This window comes from Tursiops truncatus, chromosome 10 (genome assembly GCF_011762595.2).
Source record: "Tursiops truncatus isolate mTurTru1 chromosome 10, mTurTru1.mat.Y, whole genome shotgun sequence".
In the NCBI taxonomy this organism is placed as follows: Eukaryota; Metazoa; Chordata; class Mammalia; order Artiodactyla; family Delphinidae; genus Tursiops; species Tursiops truncatus.
The window spans coordinates 40,534,063-40,557,863 of NC_047043.1; the positions used below are offsets into that span (position 1 = coordinate 40,534,063).

At 48.0% G+C, this 23,801-nt stretch overlaps 1 protein-coding gene across 2 annotated transcripts in view; it reads left to right on the forward strand.

The window, feature by feature from the left end:
- Window positions 1–7,481: 7,481 nt before the first annotated feature.
- The window catches only part of LRRC1 (leucine rich repeat containing 1), a 126,897-nt gene continuing 110,577 nt past the window's right edge, over window positions 7,482–23,801 (forward strand). Inside the window, exon 1 of one of the 2 annotated variants that reach the window (XM_073810869.1) lies at window positions 7,482–7,786. In XM_073810869.1, the coding sequence (XP_073666970.1) occupies window positions 7,628–7,786 (159 nt within the window). In that variant the 5' untranslated portion in view covers window positions 7,482–7,627. The remainder of the gene's footprint in view (window positions 7,787–23,801) is intronic. The other variant, XM_019931436.3, reaches the window with a different exon arrangement.

Sequence of the window (23,801 nt, forward strand, 5' to 3'; positions counted from 1 at the left end):
AGTTGTGTCTCTATTCATTGATAATGAACTATCAGAAAGAGAAATTAAGAAAGCAATCCCATTTACAATTGCATCAGAAAGAACGAAATACCTAGGAACAAAGTAGTGAAAAATCTGTACACTGAAAAAACATTGATTAAAGAAACTGAATGAAACACAAATAAATGGAAAGATATTTCATGTTCATGGATTCGAAAAATTATATTGTTAAAATGTCTATACTACTCAAAGCAATCTACAGAGTCAATGCAATCAATATCAAAATTCCAATGGAATTTTTCACAGAAATAGAGCAAACAATCTTAAAATGTGCATGCAACTGCAAAAAACCCTGAAAAGTCAAAGCAATCTTGAGAAAGAAGAATGAGGGTGAAGGCATCAAGTGTCCTAATTTCAAACTATATTACAAAGCTATAGTTATCAAAACAGTATGGTATTGGTATAAAAACAGACACATAGATCAAAGGAACAGAATACAGAGCCCAGAAATAAATCCATGGATATTTGGTCAACTGATTTACTACAATGGATCCTAGAATATAAAATGGGGAAACAATAGACTCTTCAGTAAACGGTACTGGGAAAACTGGAGAGCCACATGGAAAAGAATGAAACTGGACCCCTTTCTTATACCATACACAAAAATCAAACAGAGAAAGGTAAATACTACATAGTATCACTTACATGTGGAATCTGAAAAAAAGAGTCAAACTCATAGAAACAGAGGGTAGAAAGGTGGTTGCCAGGGGGCAGAGGGAAAAGAGTGAATTTGGTAAAAGGGCACAAACTTTCAGTTATAAGATGAATAATGTCTTATGAGCTAATGTAAAACATGGTATATATAGTTGATAACATTGTATTGTATAATTAAAATTTGCTAAGAAATTAGAACATAAATGCTCTTACCAAAAAAAAAAAAAAAAAAGAAAAGAAAGAAAGAGCTAAGTGTGTAAGGTAATGGATGTGTTAATTAACTATATGAAGGAATCCTTTCACAATGTATACAAATCACCATGATATACACTTTAAATATCTTACAGTTTTGTATGTCCATTATACCTTAATAAAACTAAAATTAAAAATAACCCTTATCAGTAACCTCACAACATTTTACTCTGACAGGGCTTAAAAGGTGTTATTTCTCCAATCAAGTTTACATAAATGTTATGGATGGTGCAAAATTCACTGGAGAAACATGACCTTTTCTAGGTTTATTCTAGTGAACTGATCAACACACTTTTATTAGCAGTGGTATTTGAATTGTCTGAATGACCCTGGCTGTTAGAAGGAACACAGTTCTGCTCATTGATATCTTTTTCTCTTATTTTTTATGCAGTAGGTCTTGGCCTTCAGTGAAGACTTAGTGTCCATAATACTTTAATTTATATTGTAGGCACCATAACTATAAAATAAGAGTGATATGAGTAAAGGATAATCTTTATGCTCTTCTTAAATCCTTTGTGGATCAAGGTGGAAAACAAATGAAGCAATAAATGAAACCTCTATGTTTATCCAAATGACTAAAAAATACATTTTGATCAAGTGAGATGGTGTATGTTATGGCTCTTTAAACTAAAAAGCATTATACAAATGGAAATCGTCGCTCCAACCCGAGGAAGCGTGCTCATGAGCCTCCTTTAGGCTTTGCCCCACGTGTTTCTGTTTACTGGAGAGGGAAGGTGTGAGACAGAGGCAGAGAAAAAGATGGATTCAGTGGTTGGTGCTATAGTTTGTACTGGGCTCCTCTGGTATAGTCTCTTTCATGTTGAAAACTTTACAGTCTAACTTCTCCCAATCCAATAATTTACATATTGTTTACCCAAATGGAGTACTCACAGGATAGGCTTTCTTTTGGCTGGTAACTGAGAAAAGAGTACTGACAGTGACTAATGTCTAATGTATAGTTTTCTGGGGCACGGAAAGCTCTTTTGACTACATTAATCCACAGTTTTCTTGACAGCTTTTTGAGGGTGGCATTTTTCATCTCTTTTGCAGAAATAAAGAAAATGAATACTGGAGTTAATATGAATCACCCAAGATCTCATCCCTAGTTAGCAGCAGATGCAAAAATTCAGTGCAAAATTATGAGTTTTTTCCACCAGCCTACATGACAGACAGTGTTTGCTCATCTCCATCAAGGCAAAATGTTGTTCAATATTTGTCTCATCATGAGCACATTTATCAGATTGAGAAAAACAGAAGAGTAGATAAACACAAACTGCTCATCTGTAACTTCTCTGAATGGAGGAGCAGTTTAAGTCTTCGTAATGTGAAATTTTAGACTGTTTACATACTATTACAACCTGTAAAGCTGAATAAATAAATGATTCTGATTAATAAAAAGCAGGGAATAGTGTTTTATCTTTAGTAATGACTGAGTGGGAAGGTTATCAGACCAACCTTCCCACAGATAACAATTATAATGTTGGACAAAATATTAAGAAAAAACTATCTGAAGATCCTGGAGAGTGACCAAAAGCAAGTGGAAACTGAAGGGGAGTCTACACTGGAAAGAGGAAATAACACTAGGTGAGGTTCTGTTTTCATGGTTTTAACAAGCGTAGCCACTATTCTCTACTGCACAGAACAGGTAATATTTCTTGTATAAATGAAAACAGCTAATGTTTAGAGCAGTCTGACAGAGCTGGGGTGACCACAGCAGTTGGGAAGTGAGAGGGGGAAACCTCAGAAAGGATTGAGTGACAGTGGATGCTCCAAATTCTGCATAAACTCTGCCTATTTCTCTGACTGACCTTTAATTATGCATGTGTAGTTCAGTTTTCAAGCATCTCAGTTAAGCATAAAATAACTCAACACAAAATTTCAGCTGCCATCCAGCAGAGAAGATAAAATGCTATAGACTGAATATGTGTCCCTCTAAGTTTATATTTTGAAATGTAATCCCCAATGTGATGGTATCTGGAGGCAGAGACTTTGGATGGTGATTAGATCATGAGGGTGGCACCCTCATGAACAGGATTAGTGCCCTTATAGTAGAGACCCCAGAGAGTTCCCCTGTTCCCTTGTACTGTGTGAGGACACAGTGAAAAGACGATCATTTGTGAACCAGGACGCAGGTCCTCACCTGACATCATATCTACTGGTGCCTTGATCTTGGACTTCCCAGCCTCCAGAACTCAGTAAATTGATCAGTGACTGGCACATAGCGGCCACTCAATAAATAAATAACACAACATGACTTGGCCCTGGATGTAATTTACAACTGCCTGTTGGGTATATTTACCTGTATACTATTTGTTAACTTTTTAAATTAATTTTATTGATGTATACATTTTAGACAATAAAAGGTTCCCATTTTAGGTACACAGTTTGATGAGTTTAATAAATGTACACACCCACGTAACAACCACAGTCAAGATGTAGAATATTTCCATCATCCCAAAAAGTTCCCTCATGCCTTTTGCCATCAATCTTTCTATCCACATCTCTTCCTGAATCCCTGGCTGCAGGTACCCAGTGATCTACGTTGTACCACTTATACTAGTTTGCATTTTCTAGAATTTATATATGTATATAAAAGGAATCATACAGTATATACTTTTTTGTGTCTGGCTTTTTTTGCTAAGCATGCTGTTTTTGAAATTCATCCACATTGTTACAAGTAACAGTAACATTAGTAACATTAGAAAAGTAGTAGAAGAGGAACAAACTTCTTTTTATTGTTGTTATTCCATTGTTTCAGTGTAGTATTCATTTATCTGTTGATGACTATTTGGATGGTTTCCAGTTTTTGGCTATCTTTAACAAAATTGCTATCAACATTTGTAAACAAGCTTTTGTATGGAAATACCCAGGGGTAGAATGGCTGGATCATTAAGGTAGGTATATACTTATAAAAAAACTTAAAAATTGTTTTCCAAAAGTGGTTTTATCATTTTACACCCCCACCAGCAAAGCCTGAGTTCCAGTTGCTCCATATCAGTAACATTTGAGACTATCAATCTTTTTCTTTTTAGTCATTCTAGCGGATGGGGGTGGTGCCTCCCTTTAAAATTCACATGCTCAAACCTCTGAATCCCCATTTTACCCCATCTTACCAGCTATCACTTTGGACTTTCACTTTAAAAGAAATTAATGACAACCATCATAGTCAAAAAATTAATAATAGTACAACAACAACACCATAAATGGAGAACTTTTTTTTTTTTTTTTTGCGGTACCCAGGCCTCTCACTGTTGTGGCCTCACCTGTTGCGGAGCACAGGCTCCGGACGCGCAGGCTCAGCGGCCATGACTCACGGGCCCAGCCGCTCCGTGGCACATGGGATCTTCCCGGACTTGGGTACGAACCCTCACGGCAGGCAGACTCTCAACCACTGCGCCACCTGGGAAGCCCCCCATTAACGGAGAATATATCGTTCTTAACCTTAGAGTATAAGCTTCATGAGGGCAAGACCTATCTGCAGCACCATGTGTGGAGCATGGTAAGTACATTTACTAGTTATCTGTTGCTGTGTAACAAATTACACCAAATCTTAGCAGCTTAAAATAACAAACATTTGTTTCACACAGTTTCTGAGAGTTCGGAATCCAGGAGCAGCTTAGTTGAGTGGTCCTGGTTCCTGGTCTATCAGGAGGTTGCACTTAGGGGATTGGCTGGTTCTACAGTCATTTGAAGGCGTGACTGAGACTGGAGGGTTGGCTTCCAAGGTTACTCACTCACATAGCTATGGGGAAGACTGTCGTGTGGGTCTCTCTACTGGGTTGCTCAACACGGCAGCTGGTTTCTCCAAAGTGAGTGACCCCCAAAACAAAGATAGACGTTGATTACACAGACAAACCAGTACATAGTGAATATTTATTGATTGAACAGATGTGTGCCTGACACTATGCTAAGCGTTTTACTAACACCATCTTATTTAATCCTGATAACAACCCGTGGACCATTGTCCTCATTTGTGCTGATAAAACCGAGGCTTATAAAAGTGAAGCAACCTGTTCAACAAAGCTATTAGGTGGCAGAGCCAGAGTTGAAAGTCAGACCTCTCTAGCCCCAATGGATGTGAAAAATGGTTCACACTGAAAATGAATTGCATTATTCCAAAAAAATTAGATTTCTATGGTCGTTTAAATTTTGTTTGAGTCCAAATCATATACATATGGGGAAAGAAACTAGAAATTATATCAATAGGGAAACCCTCAAACTCTTCAGGAGGATAAAGAATTGCTTCCCTAATTCTCCACTTGGCAAAGTGTTTTCATTTCTTCTCTCTTACCAGACTAATGTTTCAGATTCTCGGCAAATCTTTGGAAATGAGGAAAGTCAAGAATTCTGCCACTGACTTTCCAAAGAGCCAAGACAAGCCGGTCATTCAGTGTACATACGGAACTATGGTAGTTGTAGGGGTCTACAGAGCAAGTGAGAGAGTACCTGATGTCCAAAAGGTCACAGTCTTTTGGGGATTAAGGTGATACAAAAATAATCTAACACAGGGAAGTATAAGTGCCATGGAGAGGCACACAGGGAATGCTTCTTGAGGTTTGAATTTTTAAAAAGATCAGCCACATTTTAAAGACACATTTGGTGTTTATTATAATAATCTAGTGTGATAATCTCTGGAAGTCAATATAAGATTAAGGTGGGGGGCCAGGCCTTCTTTATTTTTATTATTATTTTTAAGCAGTTGGAAAACTTACAAGGCCAGTGACTTGCTTACCATTCCAGACCCAGGCTCTCAGGCAGGAACCACAGTCTCCCACTAAAGGTGGCACAAAGTGGGTTTCTGGAATGCAAGAATGAAGGAAGAGTGACTAAGGTTCAAAGTCCGGGTAACCTCCCTTGAGAATGTAGGAATCAAGCCAGGACAAGGTGGAGTGGGTAGGGCAGTGGAGTTTAGGCATTGATTTGAATTAGAGTTAAGGTGATAATGCCAGGGTAGAAACAGACAAGGCAATGGTACTTGGACCTATCCTCACTGACTGGGAAGTGAAAAGCTGTCCTAGTAGAGTTGAAATGATGAAATGTTCCCCTCCCCACTCACCCCAGGAAAACTGTCTGGTGCACGGTTGGAACTGAGACCACATATGCCTTGCAAAAACTAGTTTTGGACCCAGATTTGCTTTGGCCATGGAGCGCACTCAGCTTTCAGTCTTCTGCAGAAATGCGGATTCCGTGGCTCCAGATTTTAGCAGTTTGGGGGCAGTAGTGGGGGTGGAAAAGCCTGGGTGGTGTCTACTCAGAGGTCACAGGCCCAGTTCACTTGAAGCAGAAGGTGTGAGGACTAGGGAGGGGGCCAGGTGAGGAGTCAGAGTAGACCCCCAAAAAACAATCCATAAATGTGATTGGTTTTCACCTGGTCAGCAACCCTTTGCGAAGGAGCCAGTTTGGTTATTTGGAGATAGGAAGAGGGTCAGTTCAGGGTTCTGGTCCTAGTCCCTTGATACGAATCAGGGGCAAGGGAATGGTCATTATCACCCAGTGGTGAGCCTCCTGGGTCCTCCCCAGCTACTCCTTGGGCTGCAGTCTACTGTTTGCAAGAGACTGGGTGTTGGTGCAGAAACGCAGGAGCCAGATGGAGGATGCTCAGCCGGCAGCCCCCACGAGACCTGCCCCACCTCTCCCGCTCCTCCCTCTCACCTGTCCAGGCTAGTCGCCAGGGACCAACATCTGGCCAGGCTGGAACGGGCTCAGAAACTAATCTTTGCCAGCTCGTTTTTGTATGTGGGCTCCTGATGGGGTGCATCCACATCTGTGAGAATCTCGTAGACTCTCTGACGCCTATGTTGGTGGTTTGCGGAGAGGGATCTCCTATTACTGTGTACAGAGACGATGATTACTGAGAATGCTACACAGCCTGCAGGCGGTGCCCGAGGACCAGGGGCAGGGCAGGGGCCGGGGTGCCGTGCGGGGCCGGGGGCGGCCCGCTCACTTCGGGGGGTGTTGGAGCAGCGCGCACGCAAGTGGCCAAGAAAGCCGCAGCCAGGGCGGCGGAGACACCTCAAAACCACACGGAACCTTGGGGCTCCGGCCGCCCACGGCGCGCAAGGTACGCTTCGGGGCGGTCCCGCCTGACCCCGGAAGGGAAAGTGGTTTTGGGGAAGGGGAGCGAGGAGAGCGAGTTAAGTAAAAGTAAAAAACAAAGTTATTCTGCTCCCCCCGGGCTGCCTCGCCCCTGCCTCTTCTTTGCCCCGGGCTCCTTCAGAGGGGCTCCCTCCGATGCCGCGACACTCCCTGGGTCCCAGCCTGAGTAGGGGGACCGCTAGCGTCTGACCGCTGCTACCCCGACCCTCCGGATCCAGGTCGCCGCGAAAACCCGGAGCGGAGCATCTCTCGGGCGGGAGCCGCCCTGGGCGCGAGCCCACTGGCGCGCATGCTCAGTCGCGCGGCGGCGGCGAGTAGGAAGCTCAGCGCGGCGGTGGCGGCTGCGGTGCGGCCGGAGGGTGGGAGGGGCGCAGCGGCGGGCGGGCGGGGGCGCGGGGCCGGGGGGGGGGGGCTCTCGCCCGAGGTTCCTGGGCGCTTTTGGGAGCGTGGAGCCCGGCGCGAGGTGCGAGCGAGCACGGGGTCCAACGAGCGCGGGGTGGGTGGCGGGGCGGAGCGCAGCCGCCGGGCGGGCGGAGCGGGCGGGGAGCCTAGGTCTCCGCGGCTCGGGACCCGGCGGCGGGCGGCGATGTTCCACTGCATCCCCCTGTGGCGGTGCAACCGTCATGTGGAGACCATCGACAAGCGCCACTGCTCGCTGGTCTACGTCCCCGAGGAGATCTACCGCTACGCCCGCAGCCTGGAGGAGCTGCTGCTGGACGCCAACCAGCTCCGCGAGCTGCCGGAGGTGAGTGTCCAGCCTCACCTGCGCGCCGCCCTGGGGGAGCGCGGCCGGGCCCCGCCAGCCTCGCGCCCTCCCCTTCCCCCCACCCCGTCCCCTCCTCTCCCCTCCCCTCCCCTCTCGCCCCCTCTTCCACCTCGGGACCCGGCAGGCAGGTCCCGCGGAAACCACGTCTACGTTCATTCACCTGCTTCTTCCTCCCACACTCCTCCTCCTCCCCTCCCCTCCCCCTCCCGAAAAGTTCCTTTTCTTTCTATACAAAGCGACTTGCTGTTTTCTGAGTAGTCGTTGTAGCTTGTGCAGTTGGGAAAACGTTCTGTGCCGATAAGTAGTTTATATACATATCTAGGTACAAGTGCCCGGCACTTGTGACCGGGCAGGTGAGGAGCCAGGTGGCCGGGGCCGTTCCCGGCTGGAAGGACCGAGCGCGGCATCCGGCTCCCGGGGCGGTCTCCTTGTCTCGCATTCCCCGATCGCTGGCCGGGGCGCCTTTTCCCTTCGGCCTGGACTGGGCCGGGAGGAGGTGGGCAGCGCGCGAGAGAGCCGCGCTATCTCGGCATCTTCCGAAGAATGTGCTCCGGGCCTTATCGCGGGTGGGCCGTGCCGGGAAGAGCCGTAGCTGCCCGGGCTCCGGGACCGGCCGTGGGGGGCGGGGCAGGAGGGGGGCTGCGTGCGCGGAGCTGTGGGCAAGTGCCCTGGTGCCCTGCCTGCGTGGACCTGTTGCGTGGAAGGAGCCGCGGTGAACGTCAGCAGAGGCTCTGCCGTGTGGGCCAGCCTTGCAGCCGCCGCTCCCAGAGCGGCCAGGTTCAGCCTGCTGACTTCTGCCCTTGAAGCGATGAGTTACCTCTTCAGAGTTGTTTATGTAAATTAATCACCCTGCCGCGGCCAGGCTTGTCAAGCGACACATGCTGATTGTGCTTTAATGGAGGGTCAGGGACTGCGAACTTTTACCCTTCGAGCTTGCCCGGAAAACTTAGCTTGAGTAAGCCTGAAAGCCTGAAGGAGGAAGGTAGCCCAAATCCAGGGCTGTGCAGGAAGTCGGGGAAGTTAATCCGAAGGTGTGCAGGAAGTAGGGAGGCTGCTGGCAGGCGAGAGAGGACCTGAAGGCCCGAGCGTTGGAACTCAGATGTCTTGCAGGACCCTTTGTTAACACAAAGCCAAGACATGGTCACAGAAACACTCACCAGTCAAATGTTCTGGCATGTTAGAATGACCCGATTTGTCCTCCAGCCCGATAGAGTGTTTTAAACAGCAGAACTGTGTTTTTCTCAACATTTCAAGTGTTGTTATTCTTCTCGGATTAACTTTCCTTGGTCTGTGTAGAATTCATTGGATGGTTTGCTGTGTGCAGTGGGGGTGTGTGTGTGATTATCCTCACTAGGATCTTTGCAAAGCCCCCCAGGCTTTATTTAGCTTAGAAGCAGAAAAGCCATCCAGTTCCCTCCGGCATTATTATTTTGCGGGCATTTTCAAACACATGGTTTTGTCTGGCCTTTAGCTTCCTTAAATTTGACTTAAAAGTCATGAGTTCACTTACTGCCTTAAGTTATAATAAGTTTTAGGCATTGCTACTGCCAGGAATATAGAATACTGTATGTAATTTAATACTTTTCAAGGGCTTCAGAATAAAGTTGTTAAAGCTTGAGTGAAAAGCTGTTGGACTAGAAATGTTTCAGTGCTCTTTGTGGTGTTTTTGTTTGTTTGTTTTCTTTTGTAGAGCTGGAAGGTTTCCTGTGACTGGATTGGCTTTTCACTCCCTTCTGCAAAGTTTGTGGGTTTTTCTGTAATGTTGGGGGATTCAGCTTGGTATGGGAAATTATGGGGTTTGGATGTGTCAGGTATTTCTACTGATTCTAAATGGAAACTTCTCAGAAGCTCAAAATACAGTCTGATAGCCCTCAGTAAATATGGTAATAAACAAGCTTTTCAAAGGCTAGAAGTGGTCTGGCATATGGGTAATTGCTCTTACAGCTCTTAAAGTAGTTTCATAGTTTTCAAGTTGTGTAAAATCTGTTTCTCCCTGACTTTTCGTGTGCCTGGGTGTGTACAAGCCAGACTCCAGCAACCGCCTTCAAAACACGGATGTTTCATTCACAGTCTTTGCTTGGGCATCCGTTGTCTCCCGTCTGAGGTCTGCATAACTCATTACCGCTGCTCACTGCAGTCCTGGCCCCCTCCCCCAGCCCGTCTTCTTACCTGCCACGTCACCAGTGGGGCTCTTCTTCGGACAAACCTCCAAGGTCCTCGTGGTGGTGGCCATACCTGTATTATGTTCTCGTCTCTGCGATTCATTTGCAGCCAAAGGGGAAGCCTGCATCCCCCAACCCCAATAGCAAAAGTACACATGCTCCCCAGCCTTCAGCACTGAGAAAAGCATCTTCTCTCCCTGAAAGTCTGCAGCCTCTGATTTGCTCCAATCCCCTTGTTTTCCAAATTGAGACTCAGGATTGAAGTGACTTTCAGGGCTGTACAGCTGGTGTGATACAGTCGCTATGGCCAGCTCCCCCCCGCCCCCCACCCCACAGCTCTCCCCTTTCATGTATCTGCCAACTGAGCGGGAATCTGGACTATTGGGTTTCTCACCTCCATCAGAAGAACCTCAGTTATTTAGCCCCTCCTTGTTTACTCCTGTCATGAAAGCTTGACCTCAGTAGAGCCTTTATTGACCCTCCAGGATTTGCTAGTTGTGGGGGATACAGAGATTAAAGAAGGTTTAATCAGCAGCTTTGTGGGGAGACAGTGACTTTAGTACAGGTGTGGTGGGTGTGGTTGGAGCGGGCACTGCAGTTATCAGATGCTGCAGTGGTTACTGACCTAATCTGCCGACCTTTTGCTGAACCCGCACCACCGTCCTCAGCAGTGTCTCCACCCTGTGAGCCTCTCATGGCTGCAGGGGACTAGAGCCCTCACCTTTGGCCTCACTACCCCTTCCCATCCTCCAGCTGGTCCCCTCCCCCAGCCCCATCCCTTTGGGGTGTGTGTTAACAGAGACACCTCGAGGTGCCCCCTTGGGAGCACGAGCTCGGCGTCCAGTGGGTCCTGCTGGGTAAACCCCTGTTTATCTGTTGAATGAAGGCTGCTGAGTCTGATGCGGATCTTTCTCCTCTGCTGCTTTCTTGTCCCCTGAAGCTCATCACTGCTCCAGCATCTGTCCTTCTCTAATGGAGTCAGAGAATATCCAGGTCTGCAGAAGTGAAGGTCATCCACGTGGTGCGGTTGTTTTGTCTTCCTCTCCTGCCTTCCTCTCTGTGTTCCTGATGACATCAGTTTTCCCCTCAATCTGTGCACGATGCTCAGATACCTTCAAACATGTGTTTACTGTGGTCTCTCTAGACCACTGCAGGGCCTGGTCTACTAGGCAGCAGACACTTGGAGTGAACACTCTCAAGCCTCTCTAGGTTAAAAAGTTGAGTTTCATCCTGTCACCTCCTCTTAGAGTTCAGTCAGTCCTTCCGTGATCGCCAGATGACATTATCTCAGATACCTGCCCCTGCCCTTCCTTCTTTCTCGTATCCTGCTTTATTTTTTCCCCTAGCCCTTAGAACATTCATCACCCCCTGATTCCAGACTGTGTCCTTGCTTGCTCGTTCTTTGTCTCCTCAGCCAGAACTTAAGCTCCGTGCCAGCAAGGGGGTTTTTGTTTGTGGCTGAACCTAGGACAGTATCTGGGACACAGTGGGCATGTCTGTTGCCTGGATGAGTCCTTACGTGCTGTCATGGGGAGATAGCCCTGTTTCTTCGCCATCGTGATTGCCTGTCCCAGACCTGACTTGTACTGTGCACTGGTCTATGGGAATTAGTAAAGACACAGATGTTCAGAATTCAGTGGTCCTGTCCTGCCTATCTGTGTTCTCCATCTCTTCTATGCTGGACGCTTTTGTATTTTGGCCGTGCGTGAGGCTTGTGGGATCTTAGTTCCCCAACCAGTGTTTGAACCTGGGCCCCTGGCAGTGAAAGCACCAAATCCTAACCTCTGGACCACCAGGGAATTCCCTTGTGCTGGACACTTTTGACCGACTTGTCTGTTTGAAATAATCTTCATGCCTTGTAAACATAATTCCTGTGTAACGAGACTTCAACCTCTTCACCTGCGATCTGTTGAGAGGATATCCATCCCCACTTGGAATAAGTCCCTTTTGTCTTAAACCCACTGTGTTTCAGTTTAGGTCTGGCCCCCTGCACTGGCTTCTCTCCCCAGCAGTTCCATTTCTGGAGGCCGGGCCAGCCGTTCTTCCTGACTCACAGGTTCAGGGACTTACCTTCTTGTCTCCATCCATCCTGTCACTAGGTCCTGTCATTTCTTCCTTGAGAATGCCACCTTCCCTCTGCATCTCTCTCTCCCCCAGCTGGTTTCCCCTGGATCCCTGCTGTGCGTGGCTGGCCGTCCTCTGCAGAGGCTCTCAGGGCTGGTCTGGAAGGAGCAGGGGGCATGGCTGCTGGAATCAGTTTAGGTGCTGCTCCATCACTTTCATTCTTTCTTCAAGCCTCAGTTTCCTCACGTGTCACAGTAGCACCTACTTTATAGGGTGGTTCTTGGGACTGAAGAGAGAATGCACCCAGAACACGTACAGTTAGGTCTGTGATGTCTAAGATCTTTCTGGATACTATGGCAAGACGCTTTTATTAGGAAACCATGGTTTTTTTCCCATATAACAAATTTATAGTATTTATACAGTTACTCAGTTCTTTCACCAGAATATAATATTTTCTTGATTTTTGAGGAAACAATGTGTTTTAAACTAGAGTTTAAAGACATCTTCCTGGGAATTTGCAAGTTATTTTTTAAAACCAAAAGTAAATTTTTAATATTCTTTTAAATAATAATTAAAAAAATCATAGATTCTGTAACATCCAGGTGACCTTCCAAATGAGGCATGTCATAAAGATTTCCTGCCAGTGTTAGATTGCGCACCCCTTTGATCGTCTGTTGCACACCCCTTTGCTTGTCTGTAGCGAAGGGGAAAGGACAGATGTGGACTTATCGCAGAAATTGTGTTTTGGGGTCAGACGAGGGCTGGAAATTCATGAACAAAGGGTTCACGACAGTCCGTTAGAGAAGAGCGGTGGCTGGCTGGCTGAGGGGATTCCAGCCCCGCGGTGGTAGAGCCCCACAGAGTTGCCAGGAACTCTCCCAGGTATTCTTGTACTTAACACACTGTGTGAACAGTCGAGCACACGGAACAAAATTGCATCATTACCATACGTCACGTTCAACGAAAGCTGAGCTCTCTTTTATTGGTTTTTATCCAATTTTTACATTGTCTCACCTTACAGTTTTATAAGGGCTAAAGCATATGAAGCTTTAGATTTGGACAGACTTAAGTAGCATTGTAATGAGAATAATTTAAGGCAAAGCCCAGGAGGAAGGGCATCCAAGAGAGCACTTGCCCCTGAGAGCCGTGACCTGCACATTTCTCAAGTTAGGGAAACTTAACTTAAGTTCTGCTTTTTCAGAGAGCCTGCTGCTGTTACACAGTTTAGCTCTTGGTTGTTTTCCTGTTCTGTTCCGTGTTAGTCCAGTGCCCTTCCCTCATCTCCTGTTCCCTCTCCCCCCACCCCCGCTTTACAGGTGAGGAAACTGAGGCCTGGGGAAGATGTCATTTGCCCCAGGTTGGTGGACGTTGGAGTGTCTTTGATTAACTTTGAGTATCTGCTACTTATTAATAATATTCTACTAGACGCCACTTTCTGAGATTTTACTGAGCTCCAAACATTGCATTAAGTTCTCTCTAGAAATTATTTCCCTTAAATGGAATCACCACTCACTTTAGCCCTTATATTTCCAGTTTTGCCAGTGTGGGCACCGAGACTTACTTAGGGAGTTGTTTCGGAGGCTCGTGTAAGGAACTGGGCCAAGGTCAGCTGTGGAGCCAGGGCGTGCCTCCAGATCCGTGTCACTTGCCCCTGGGGATGGGGCCTGGCCCTGTGACAGCTCTGAGGCATCTCCCTCTTTGGGGAGATGAGGGAAGACTTCAGAGGGGGTGACATTCACGTTAGAAGGAAGAAAAAACCTGTTGTGGTCATCAAAGCCCATCCTTCCCAGGTGGCTCGAGCGAGGCTGCCTAAGTGGTCGCGGGACTGGAGAGGGGCCAGGCGGGATCTGGACGGTGTGTCAGAAGAGGCGCCGCACAGGTGGACCTCTCTTCTGGGAAGGTGGTCCTGGGAGGAGCAGAGGATGCTGTCAAGAGCTGCTGTGGTGGTCTGGGTGGGAGGAAACCACCCGGCACCTGTGGGGTGGGCAAGGTGGGATGGATCGTGTCATCAAGGACGTTCGGAGGGGGGGGGCGGGTTTCCTGCCCTCTGGTCCAGCACCGTTTCTCCTCTTCCCCCTGCCGTGTTGTGCTGACTGCCTGAGGCCCTTCATCAGGGCTCCGGGGACACTAAGCACAAAGCATTTACCTCCTTGTTGTGGACACATTTTCCTCGATTGTGGGGCGTGTCAGCATTGAACTTGTAAATTGCTCGCTAAGCTGTGTATGTAGGCATTGGCCTAGGGGAGAGATGGATGGCCAGAGGTACTGGGGGTGGGAAGTTTTTTTTTTTTTTTTTTTTTTGATGTCAGTTGAATTTTGTCATCAAGTTGATAAAATTGCAGCCATAGTAACACTGGAGATCCTGTGGGTTCTTTTTTCCCAAGTAACATGAGTATGTGTTATGTGTGTACTGGACCACGGACCTCAGTTTCCTCTGTCCTCTGTTGCTGCTTTAAAACACTGATGCTTGGAGCCTTTTGATTTCCAGAGTCACTTGAAGTCAACTCGTTGCTGAAATGTTGCAAAAAAAGTTGCTCAATTCTTTGAGAAAAAGTAAAACTATTCACTTAATAAACCTTTCCTAGAGTTGAGAAAGTTGAGTCATGCTGGTTACGGCAAAATGAACCCATTTCCCCAGTCCCCCTCCCCTCTTCCCAGGGGCTTCCAGAGAGAAGGGTCCACTGCGGCCCCTCTCACAGCTTCTGGAGCGTTGTCCTCTCTGCCAAAAATTGCAGCTTCTGTAACTCTGATACTTGTGTACTTGGGATTTCCTTAAAAAGGACCCTTTACGCAGGCTTGAAATTTGGGGGGTAAAGCATAGCTGATATTTACACAAGAGGGTCAGAAATAGCAGGGTAAACATTTCTCAGCAGTGATGACAAAAATCCCAACCATGGTCTCGCCGAGCCATGAACGGAAGCGTTGGGCTCTTCTGGGTGTGGATCCAGTGAGGCTGCAGGCTTCTCTCTTTGCTCACAGAAGTCTAAAGGAAGTTTGCCTATTTTAGGATTTTCCCCGGAACACGGGGCTAGATGTTTGTCCTCCACTTCATGGAATAGTTATGAGGGGCGATGAGATCATGGGCCAGATCTTAGTAAATGCACAGGAGAAACTGCTGGATGTCCATTTACTTTCTCTTGGGTATTATTTAGTGGACAGGGATGGTAATTTACTATTGCATGTGGTATTTTAGAAGATCTAATCGAGTTTGTGTGTGTGTGTGTGTGTGTGTGTGTGTGTGTGTGTGTATAATGTGTATGTGCCTGTAGTGTAAAATACTTCGAATTTCTAGAAGTAAGATGGAATACTAATTTTTTTTTTTTTTTTTTTTTTTTGCTTATCACTGTCTGGAAGAATTTCCTTATCCAGGCTGTAACTTCTAGATTCCAGAGAATTTGACTCAGTTGGGAGACATTTGGCATTTCTGTTTCCGAGAACCACAAGGCATGGATTTGTCATGTGGTGGGTGGAAGGTGTTACACCTAATTGCAGTGTGTTCCAGACTGATTCCTGGATAGCGTGGCCTCCCATCCTGACCGCTCTGGTCACCTTTCTTTCCACAATCCACACCCACTTCTGGGGGAGAGATAATCGGAGGGACTATCAGCTGACTTGTGGTGGACGTGGGGAGCTTGTCAGATGAGCAGATGTGAAGCCCAGAAAGGAGCTGCCAAACCTCTGAGGAGGTGACCTGGGCTCTGACTGCCTGACCTGATGTGGAAGATGCTGAGGCCTCTGAGGCTCATGCTGTTAGTGCAAGCTGCCTGAATTTGACTATGATGTGGCCTTGTTTTGTCTTGTTATTATGTGTTGGATGCATAGAAGAATTCAAAGAATAAAAAATGTGACATTTTCCTTGATTCCCTCCAAGTGATACCAGACATGAACAATTTTAGAATGTATCCTTATAGACTTTTCCTCTTCACATACCACCGTATATTTATCATTGTTAAAAGGAAAAGAGGAGTCCTATATAAATTACTTCTATATAAGTTACTATATAAGTTGCGTCACCACTTGCTGTTTTGTACTTAACTCCGTATCCTGGATGTCTTCTGTGTCAGTATGTATAGATGTATGTTAACATCAGTGCTGGTGCTGTAGGTTCCCTTATATAGGATATGCCATGATTTATTTATTTCACCATTCTTCTATCGCTGGACATCTAAATTGTTCCAAATTTTTGCAGTGATGAACTACATTAGATTGAATGTTCTTGTTCATATTACTTTGTACACACATGCAAACGTTTCTTTGCATGGGTTCAAGGTGCGTAATCCCGGGATGAAAGGGTACATACTTTACAAATTTCAGTAGATGTTGCTAGCTTGTCAAAGATGATTATTTTTTAAATCTGAGTTGGGTGGAGGCCTAGTGATAGGAGACATCTACCCACCTTACAGCTAAACAAGTGCAAGACGAGTGAGGTAAAGTGATGGATCAGAGCAAAATGAACATGTGGGCGGTCCTCTCCCACTCCTGGCTCCAGGTCCTGTGCTCTTTCGGGGGGCTGGAGAAATAGGTGGGGAGATGGGTTCTGTCATCTCTGTCCCCTCTCTCCTCGACTGGGGCTGTTTCCCAGAGACCTGGGAAGACCCTTGGGTGGGCTTCCGTCAATCCGATATTCGTTCCGGGTCTTTGGAAGACCGACACCTAATGCTTGCATTCAGGTGGCTTATGCTGTTTAGTCGGGCAGAGAGGTTGGCGTCACGGAATTCCTAATGTGGGTTGATTTGGTTTCTGGAGCAGAAGGGCAGGGCAGCGTGCAGGCTGTGGGGGGCCGGTCAGCCCCTCCCTCTGTCCCTTCTACTGATGTGTTGCTTCTGGCCTGGATCTCTTGCTTGTCAGGAAAGTGTGTAGCGTTGGTTAGGAGATCGACCCCTTAGCTGTGACACCTGGGACAAGTAACTCAGCCTCACTGGGCCTCAGTTTGCTGATCTGTACAAAGGTACTAATAGACTCCACTTCCTGTGTGTGAAGAGTAAATGGGTTACTATGTGTGCTGGAAACGGTGTCTGTTACATAGACAGCACCCAATCAAATCTGCTGGCTGTTGTCATCGTTCTTGGCTGTTTTGTGAGAGAGGCTTCAAAGCCCTTCGTCCTGTCTTCTTCAAATCCTGTCTCAATTCTTGGCGGGAGAGATCTTTCTAAAACACAGATGTGATGGGTGACTTCCTGCTGCAGTGGCTCCTGGCCTGCAGGATACAGCCTGGCTCTTCTACCTTATCTCGCATCTCTTCCCTGCTTGAACCTTGCGTTTCAGCAGCACTTAGCTGCCCTTGGTTACCAGTCTTTTCATGCCTCAGAGTCTTCAATTTTGTGCTCTGTCTCCTGGGAGTTCCTCTTTGTTGGCTTCTTTGTCTGCCTCCCTGCTGGTCATCCCGTGGGACACAGCTCAGGCGATCACTTTCCTCTGAGAACACTTCCCTTCCCTCTTCTCTGGTTTCTGGGGACACCTGTGTCCTTACTGTTACCTCTTTGAAATGATCTCTGTCCCCCATCGAAGCCACAACACGCCTTTTCTTCTTTGCTTTCCTGCTGTGTCACAGAGCAGACATTGAAGACATATTCGAGCAGCATTCTTGGGGACGTTTTCAGCCCTTTTGGCAAGTGGATTTAGAAATGGGTTGGGGGCAGACTGTAAGTTGAGCTTGCCGATTACTCCATGAAGAGCCGGGCTCTCTGCCATCCTTGCTTGTATGGATGGCGTCATGGTGGTGGTAGCACTGGTCTTGCAGTTGGATAGCCCTGGGCCTGTGTCCGTGCTCTGACTGACACTAGCACTGACCTTGGGCAATTCACATAATCTCTTGAGCCTCAGTTTCCTTATTTGTCTTGAAGAGGTGGTGTTAGTGATGTTCAAGGTCTCTTGGAGTTCTGACCTCCCTGGATGCTAATTTTATGACATTTTATGACTCGATGCCACAGCGCTAACCTGAGGGGAGTGGTCCCCACTTGTGCACGTGACCCGTGAGGTTGCTCAGTGAGGTTTAGTAGAACCACAAGTCCAGGCTTAATCATTATAATCAAGGATTCGATAATAAGGAGAAGCTGTTCCAAACGCTTACCCTCCTGTGGTCAGTTGTTGATTCCCAGAACCAATTAAGGGAAAAAGATCAGCAGATTTTCTTTGGTTAAAACACACAGACACACACACACAGACACACACACGGACACAGACACACAGACACAGACACACACACAGAGACACACAGACACACAGACACAGACACACACACGGACACACACAGACACACACACAGACACACACACAGACACAGACACAGACACACACACAGACACAGACACACAGACACACACACATGGACACACACACACACAGACACACACATACACAGACACACACAGGCACAGACACACACAGACACACTCCCCCCCCCAACAACCTCTGAACACTGAGTTTTTTCCCTGTGTCAGTTGCGTGCTCCCAGCTTTTAGAAGTGAGGTAGAATAGGCACCTTGGCTGGGGCTTTTTGTCTCCTTTTTAAATGAACTCAAGCAGAGTTCAGAGGCGGTTGTTTGAAAGTTCACTCTGGGTTGATGTGAGCACCCGAGAGACTGTATTTTGGGAAACCTAATTTGGGGACTGATGATTAAGGAATATCTATGAGTTAAAATCAGACTGAGGTGGCTTTTCGAGGAGTATATTAGGATCAAAAGCTACAGCCTTCTACTCTTCTGCTGAAATTTGCTTTCCTGACTAGATGTTGGTGTCAGGCTTCCCAGGCAGTGTGATTCAGGAGTGGGGGTTTGGGGGGTCGATCTCTGCTGGGTCCTGGCAGACCCTCCCTCCCCCTTCCCCTATGCACCCTGCATCTTTATTATTTATTTATTTATTTTTTGCGGTGCGCAGGCCTCTCATTGTTGTGGCCTCTCCCGTTGTGGAGCACAGGCTCCGGATGCGCAGGCTCAGCGGCCATGCCTCACGGGCCCAGCTGCTCCGCGGCATGTGGGATCTTCCCGGACCGGGGCACGAACCTGTGTCCCCTGCATCGGCAGGCGGACTCTCAACCACTGCGCCATCAGGGAAGCCCCCTGCATCTTTATTGAGTGCCAGCTGTGCTACAGGCATCCTTCTGTCTGGCAAGGTGGGTATTTTGCCTTGTCCTAACGGAGCTTCCATTCCAGGTAAGGGAGACCGCTGGTAGATGGATAAGCAAATAAGAATTTCAGATAGTGATCAGAGCTATAAAGCAAACCAAATGGGGAAATGTGGTTGAGAGCCATGGAGAGGTTTCTGTTTATTCCGAGAATACCTCTCCCAGGAGGGGACCCTTGCCCTGATGCGGTGAGGCAGCTGTGAACAGTGCAGAGCTCCTTGCAAAGGCTCGGGATGAGTTAGGGGTGTTTGTGGGCAGAACGAAGGTCAGTGTGGCTGGTATGACAGGGTGGGGGGTGGAAAATCAAGGTGAAGATGTTGGTGGGGTTAATGTATGTCGGAGCTCAGAGACCCTGGTGAGGAGTTTGGATTTTTTTTCACCAATTGGAAGTATGGCAGATGGTAAGCCTATAGATATCTGATTTGTGTTTTAGAAAGTTCACTCTGCTGGCAGGTGAGAGTTTAGTCTCGAGGGAGGAAGGGTTCATAGAGCAGAGAGACCTGGAGAACTGATGGGTTCTGGACCGGGGTGGTAGCAGCGAGTGATGAGATTTATCTTGGGGGTACAGAAACTGCTGATGTAGTGGATGTACGTTTTTGGGTTTATCAACTGGGGTGCTGGCAGAGCCTTTACGGGGTTTGGGAGGACCAGGAAAGGGAGTATAGTGGCCTAGGACCTGGTAAGTCCTTGAGTTGGGGTGTGGTGAAGTGTTTATGAGGCCCAGAACTTAGGGGTGGAAGCCTGGGTATCGATAATTATAATAAAGACAGCAGACATTTTTTGAGCAATGTGCCCCGAGCTGTGCTTTGCCTAAACACTTCCCATGATGAACTCATTCAATCCTCACAACAAACATAAATAGCTTCATTATCCCCTTGAGGACACCAGGAGCGGAGAGATGACTTAACTTGCTGAAGTCACACAGCTAGTACGAGCAGAGCTGGGGGTCACAGTGGGGCTGTCTGGTTCAAGAGCCAGTATTCCTAACCACTGGACCGTCTTTCCTCAAGGTCACATGCACAGAGACCACGTCTTTGGCACCAAAAGCCACCTGATGGGCCAGGAGTTGCGTCCACTCTAGGAAAGGGGACAGAGACACCTGTGCCCCCTGGGTTATTTTTGAACTGTTAAGAAAAAGAGCACTGAGCTGAAATATTTTAAAAATTAGGTCACCAAATATTAATGTGCTTATTCACGCTTAATCTTTCAAAGAAGATTAGTGGCACCCATTTTGGGGGGCTGGATTTTTTTTTACCTTCAGGAGAGAAAATGAGCGCTGGTTTTATCCTAGGAGTGTCTCCATTATAATTCTGCTGCCAATAATTCAGCTATTATACTGTTGATCTCTGTTGTCAAAGCATGATATCAAGTGATTAGCTCATGAGGCAGTTACGAGTCTTGACTGTAAAGGTCAGACTCATAAAGAGGTTCTAATGTACTTTCTGGAAGTATACACATTCCAATACTGCTACACATGGACGCTAATAAGATTAGGTTAATAGAAGCTATGCATCTTATAGGAGATGCACCTTACCTAGTAGCATGTGACAGTAATTCACCTACCTTGATTTGCGATAACTTGGTTCTAAAATGGCAAGAGGCGGTAGAGGAAAGTGTCACGTTCTCTCTGATAATGGTGGTGATTTACTGAAGTTACACAGAGGCCAAGAGAAAGCAAGCCCTACCCCCACTCTTCAACCTCACCCACGCCCACCCCTCTTTAGCACTTACTGTTCGAAAAGAAAATATCTCTCAAGATGTCTTTGTCAGGCAAGTAGAGCAGGGGGTAATTGCTTGTGAGGTGTAGTTCCTGTAGTCTCTAAAAATTTCTATATTCTAAAATGTTTGATTTCGACATTCGGGTTTAGGTCCAAAGTAAGGTAACTTCTATGGTTTCAGCTCACTGGTCATTTCCCCTCATAGAGGGTTTCAGCCTTGAAGAAACAGGAGCGCCTTTGGAATATTCTCGTCTGCGAGTGACAAACATCTCAATCTAAGATGCCTTAAGTGACAGAGGCACTTAGGGCCCTCACGTGTCAGGAGGCCCGAAGGAAAGTTAGGGTTGGTTTAGCAGGTCGGCAGTGCCGGGCACTGAGGGGACTCCTGAGTGACCTGCAGTTCCTCGTATGGTGGCACCCGGGGATGGGCGTATGCAGAGTCACGGGTGGACCCTGGACTCTTTTTCTGGCCTCTAGTGGGAGGCAGGGAGGCAGGGAATGTGAGGGGTAGACAGACGGGGTGGGGATGGGTGTGGCTGCAGTGCTCCTGAAAGGAGGAGGGGCAGAGACGGTGCCGCCTGCTGGCCCTTGCAGATGCCCTCCTTTTGTGACGTCTCTCTCGTTTAACGCTGTGTCTTCTGCCAGAAACACAGGGACCGTCTGCTGAGGAAAAGTCTCTGGCAGGATTGATTTCTGTTCCAAGGTATTCTTAAGAAAAAGAAAAGCTTGGACATGTCGATGTTTTCCGTAGGTTTCCTTCTCACTATGTGTGAGAGAAAATTTGTGAGAGAAGAAAAAATAAGTCAAGAAGATATTATAAAGATTGAATTACCAGATATACTTATTTTCTAAGTTGTTAAATTCTAACATGCTAAGTACATTTTAGTACTTTCTGACTGTGGTCTTTAATGGTTAAATTTCTGTGACTCAGTGGTCTTGCGTCTTCCAGACCTCCGCGCCTGTCGGTTGCTGTGCGCTCCGCTCAGAAGCCTCTTCTCCAGGGCAGATGCTGCCTCCTCTGAGAAGCCCTCCCAGCTCTGCAGCCATACCCATGACCCCATGTCCCCACAACCACCCCCCTCCTTCCCCCCCTCCACGCCCCCCCGCCGCAGTCCCTCTTGACTCACCTCTCTCTTGCTGTTCCTCAGGGTTAGACTTAGCTGTGCATCTGTTTGTTTCTCTCGGTTTGTCATCAGGGACTTGCTTTATGCATCTCTGTCTCAGGCAGTGGGGAACTCAGTGCTTTATTCACAGGAAATGTTCAAAAAATGTCTGTTGCATTGAAAAAAATTTTTTTATGGGGTAGCTGAGATACATAAACCCTCGGACGTTTCCCTTTGGTGCCACAGCGTGGTGAGTTACTCCGAGGGACCGATGGTGCCGCAGTCCAGCCTCAGTCAAGTTCAGCCTGCGCCTGGTGTCCCTGGAGGGACCCGCTGGCAGCCAGCGGGGCGTGTGGTGGGGCTTTGCTCTGCACTCGGGTGGGAAGCTGGGGCTGAGGCAGGGTCCAGGGAGAACACAGCATTGGTCCTGCTCAGGCCTGTGTCTTTGCAGAGGTGTGCATGAGGAGTGAGATGGCCAGGCGGTGCGGAAGTTCTGCCCATGCGCTGGACCGCCTGCCCTCGCCTTGGAAGAGCAGAGGGAAACCTCAGCTACGGTTTTGAAAACACCCAGTGGAGCTCTTTGCTGACCGCCTACCGTGTTTCAGATGCACAGCTAGGCACGTACTCAGGATTTGCCTGGTCCTCAGGTCAGCCTTATGTGGGAGGGTTTTTAAAGGCCCCATTTTACAGATGAGAACACAGAAGCTGAGCCCTTGCCTGAGGTCACCCACGTGGGAAACAGCCTGGTGGGAAGTCCAGGTCCGGGGGCTCCAGAGGCCCTGCTTTTTCATGCCATGTTCTCATTAGGCAGAGCCAGGCCGGGGGCCCTGAGATCAACACGCAGCTCACGTGCGTTGAAAGGCCAGTGCATTTATTAGGTACTGGGTGTGCAAAAGTGAGCAGGGGCATCTGACACCCGGGCACGTTGTGCCAAGCCCGTGGAGCTGGTGGCACAGGCTTCCTAGGGGTGGAGGGAGGGGTGTACAACCCAGCCACATTTTTAAGGAGAGGGGTCAGGACAGCTGGAGCCCCGTTGTGCGTGGCTGTGAAAGCCAGGTTCAGGAGGCTGGGCCTTATTTTGTCGTGGAGGCGTGTCGTCAGTGGAATTTCAGTAAGCCCTGGGGCCCTGATCAGACTTGTGTGGAGACGGCTCAGCCTGTTGGCAGCCTGTGCGCGGATTTTCAGGGGAGCGGGACAGGGGCAGGGTTTGGTGACGGACTGGCTTGGAGGGTCTGGGCTCAAGGATAACGGCTGAGTTTTCAGCTTGAGGAACTGGGTACCACCTTCAGAATTGGAGGACCGAGGGAAAGGGTGCGTGTGGTTAATAAAAGATCAGGGCTGGGGGCTTCAGTATTCTCAGTGGAGGACGGGGTGGGGCACCTGCAAGGTGAGGGAGGAGGGGGCGCGGGGGGGCTCAGGGCATTCCTGGGTGGGTGTGAATTCCCGGGGGTGCCTTTGGCCTTCGTGGGTTTTTCTGTTTTCCTCCAGAAGGCTCAGCTCTACTGGCCTGGGATAGAGGAGGGTGGGGTGTAGGTGCCCAGTCCACCTGCGGGGGAGGCCGGCAGGATGAGAGGGTGTGAGGCCCCTGAGGTTTCTGATGCATAAGGTTTGGGATGCTGTTTCGTTGGGGAGAGGGGGAGGTTCCTGCAAGGGGAGAGGGTCGAGGAGAAGCAGAGGTGGAGGTCGTGGGAGAGGTTGTGGCAGGTCTGGAATATCGGAGTCGAGGTGAGTGACAGGAAGCAGCTGGAGGGGGGTCAGCGTTCCAGGGTGTGACCAGGTGAGGATGGTGATGCCCAGGGTGTGGCAGTCACTAGCCTCAAGGAA